The sequence below is a fragment of the Heteronotia binoei genome, chromosome 12, assembly GCF_032191835.1.
Source record: "Heteronotia binoei isolate CCM8104 ecotype False Entrance Well chromosome 12, APGP_CSIRO_Hbin_v1, whole genome shotgun sequence".
Lineage (NCBI taxonomy): Eukaryota > Metazoa > Chordata > Lepidosauria > Squamata > Gekkonidae > Heteronotia > Heteronotia binoei.
Window position 1 is genome coordinate 34,233,682 of NC_083234.1, and position 3,466 is coordinate 34,237,147.

The window sequence follows — 3,466 nt, forward strand, 5'->3', positions numbered from 1 at the left end:
ATGATCCCGGAGACGCGCAGGGTCCCTTTAAGCTCTCCTCTTGCTCCCTGACTTAGCTCCCCCCACCGGCCGGTGGCCCCGCCCCGAGGACCTTGGCACGTCCCCGATTGGTGGGCAGGGCCGGTGCCTTTGAAGTGTGCTGCAGATCCGAGCTATTTGACGTGCGGCTCAGGGAACGGGAAGGCTTTTTTTCCCCCCTTCCCTCCTGCCTTGTCTCGCTGGGGCCAGTGCGGTCGCCCTCGCCGCCGTTGCTACGACGCCCCTGGCCGGCTCTGCGCGCTGCAGTGCTCGCCTCGCCCTTCCTCCCTCTCCCCCCCCTCCCCAGCCCAGCCCGACCCCACCCCCGCCCTGTCCGGCTCGCTCCCCCAAATGAGCGGTTCGCCCGCTGGATCTAACGCAAGGACATCGGCCAGCAGCAGCGGAGGCAAGAGCGCGGCAGCGGCGGCACCCACCCCTCCCGCAGCCCAGTCCCCGGGAGCCGCGTACCCGGCCGGGCTCTCGCACCTGCCCCCGGACGACCCCCTGCGCCAGGCGAACCGGCTTCCCATCAGGGTCCTGAAGATGCTGAGCGCCCACAGCGGACACCTCCTGCACCCGGAATACCTGCAGCCCCTCTCGTCCACGCCCGTCAGCCCCATCGAGGTCAGTCATCCCCCTCCCCAGACAGGCCGTCGGCGGATTTGGACGCCCCCCCCCAAGGGTTTCGGTCACCTGCCGGCGTCCGCGGAGGGCTGCGCGCCTTTGCCCCCCGAGTCCCGCCTTGGTTTCGGGGACCCCACCCTAGGACTGTTTTTTCCCCGGGCTTGGCTTTAAAAAGTCCGCCTGCCTCGTTTCCCTACTTCCTTGGTCTCCTTGAATTTGCTGAGGGACAACCGGGAAGCCTTCCCTCGTCCCAACTTGCTCAATTCCCTGAAACCGAGCCCGACGTCGGAAGTCTCTTTGAGTGGCGTCTTTTTTTAAGCCCTGTTTTGTAACCCTTTGGGATCGAGGGGTGTAAGTTTAGGAGTCTATGGTCGGGAGGTTCACCCCTTTCTTGAGCTCTTGTGGCTGCGCACGACTATTATATAAAAGGATCGGGGGGGGGGGGCGAGAGAGAAAGAGAGTTTGAGCCTTTTTTTTCCCTTCGGTGGGTGCGCTGGAAGGAGGAAGAGGCTCTTCCCGAGAGAAGCCGGCTGAGTTGGGACCCCCGAGGTGGCGAACGGCCAGGGGGAAATGGCCCGGCGGCGGCTGCTTTTTGCTGGGAAAAGGAGGAATTCCGAGTTCTTCGAGCTGTGTTAAGGGGAGGAACGACCGACGGGAAGGCGAAGCCGGGGGATCGGGGAAGGGGGGCTGCCCGAGGGGCACTCTAGGGGCCCTTCCAAGTTGGTTTTGCGGGGGCTCAGACCCGGTGGGGGAGTTTTCAATGGAGGGGGCGGTCGCAGCGCGCCTCGACGACTTGTCCCACCCCCCCAGCTGTACCTTACCTGGCTTTTTTTTTCTTTCCTCCCCCCCCCCACCCCACTCGCCTCCCAGCTGGATGCCAAGAAGAGCCCACTGGCGCTCCTGGCGCAGACCTGCTCGCAGATCGGCAAGCCTGACCCGCCACCCGCCTCCAAGCTGAACTCGGGCGCTTCCGCCGGCCTCCCCGGCTCGGACAAGGAATCGGGCAGCCGCGCCGCCTCCGGGGCCCTCAAGCAGCTGGGGGAGCCTGCCGGCGAGGACAAGTCCAGCTTCAAGCCCTATTCCAAAGGCGGCAGCGGCGATCCACGCAAAGAGGGCGGCGGCGGCGGCCCGCCAGGGCAGGCCGGCCCGGGCTCCGAAAAGACCGGCTTCCGAGTGCCCAGCGCCGCCTGCCCGCCTTTCCCTCCGCACGGCGCCGCCGCTCCCGCCTCGTCCTCCTCCAGCGCCTCCTCCCCGGGCGGCTCGCGGGGCAGCTCCCCGCACCATTCGGAGGGCAAAGGAGGAGGAGGGCCCGAGGAGAAGAAGGAGCTCGAGGGAGACGCCAAGGCCAGCCCGGAGGGCAACGTGGGGAGCCGGGCGGGCAGCGGCGCGGGAAGCGCCGAGCCGGGAGCGCACAGCGAGGCCTCTTCCGGGCGCAAGTCGGAGCCGCCCGCCCTGGCGGCCTCGGGCCACGTGGCCCCGGTGTCGCCTTACAAGCCGGGCCACTCGGTCTTTCCCCTGCCTCCGTCCAGCATCGGCTACCACGGATCCATCGTCGGGGCCTATGCAGGCTACCCTTCCCAGTTCGTGCCCAGCCTGGATCCTACCAAGGCTGGCCTGGTGAGCAGCCAGTTGCCTGGGGCCCTGGGGTTGCCCGGGAAGCCCCCCAGCTCCAGCCCGCTGACTGGGGCCTCGCCTCCTTCCTTCATGCAAGGATTATGCCGCGACCCCTATTGCCTGAGCTACCACAGCGCCTCCCACTTAGGCACCAGCAACTGTTCCAGCTGCGTCCATGACCCCGGCAGCCTGAAAAGTGGATACCCCTTGGTGTACCCCACCCACCCGCTCCATACCACCCTCTCCAGTGCCACGCCCAGCCTGCCGGGCCACCCCCTCTACACCTACGGCTTCATGCTCCAGAACGACGCCCTGCCCCACATATGCAACTGGGTGTCGGCCAGCGGACCCTGCGACAAGAGGTTTGCCACCTCGGAGGAACTCCTGGCCCATTTACGGACCCACACCACTCTGCCCGGGGCGGAAAAACTCCTGGCTGGCTACCCTGCCTCGGGGCTGAGTTCTGCCGCATCCTGCCACCTCCATCTCCCGCCCACGGCCCCCGGAAGCCCCAGCTCCTTGCCGGGATCCCTGTCTTTGAGAAGTCCACACACTTTGGGACTAAACAGATACCATCCCTACGGCAAGAGCCATTTGCCCACAGCCGGGGCATTGCCCGTGCCCTCCTTGCCAGCGGCTGGACCCTACTATTCTCCGTATGCCCTGTATGGCCAAAGACTAACTTCAGCCTCTGCACTTGGATATCAGTAACTAAAGCGCATCTCCCCTGCCCCCGTCTCGTGACTTCTCTTGCCCCTTGCCCTGGACTGTGTATTTATTGACTGTATGTTAGCTTAAAGCTGGGAATATAAGTGCATTAATACACCAATGAATCAATGGTATGCAAAAAGTCTGTGCCCCCCCCTCACAAAAAAAGAATCCCTTTACTTTTGCAGGCATTTGGGGGCTCTTCCTGTGTTTCTTTTGAAATTCCCCTTTGATTTTATTTTAAATTCCGCCCTGGTGTCCTTTTGCATGATTCTCAACAGCAACAACAACAAAAGTTTCTTCTCCTTTTCCCTCGCTTTGTTTTATCTCTTTTTTTAATTAAAAAACCCAGTTCCTCTTCCTTTTGTACAGTTACCAAAAATGTAATATTCCCCCCCCTTTTGTGTATTGTGTTTGGAGGAAGGGGTGGTGGGAGATCGGCTAGAGATGGTTCGGCTTTGTTCTGCTTGCAGAATCAAGAAGGGCGGCTTTTCGGGGTTGG

At 63.0% G+C, this 3,466-nt stretch overlaps 1 protein-coding gene across 1 annotated transcript; it reads left to right on the forward strand.

The window, feature by feature from the left end:
* Window positions 1-354: 354 nt before the first annotated feature.
* ZNF703 (zinc finger protein 703) lies at window positions 355-3,148 on the forward strand. Its single transcript, XM_060251116.1, has 2 exons — window positions 355-642; window positions 1,513-3,148. Exons 1-2 carry the CDS (start codon window positions 370-372, stop codon window positions 2,965-2,967), a joined length of 1,728 nt encoding a protein of 575 aa, XP_060107099.1. The 5' UTR covers window positions 355-369; the 3' UTR covers window positions 2,968-3,148.
* Window positions 3,149-3,466: the final 318 nt, after the last annotated feature.

Bases quoted from the DNA above. Each gene is read 5' to 3' on its own strand.
- ZNF703 (XM_060251116.1), top strand. From the start codon at position 370: ATGAGCGGTTCGCCCGCTGGATCTAACGCAAGGACATCGGCCAGCAGC. The intron at 643-1,512 runs GTCAGTCATCCC...CTCGCCTCCCAG, and splicing joins CGCCCGTCAGCCCCATCGAG to CTGGATGCCAAGAAGAGCCC.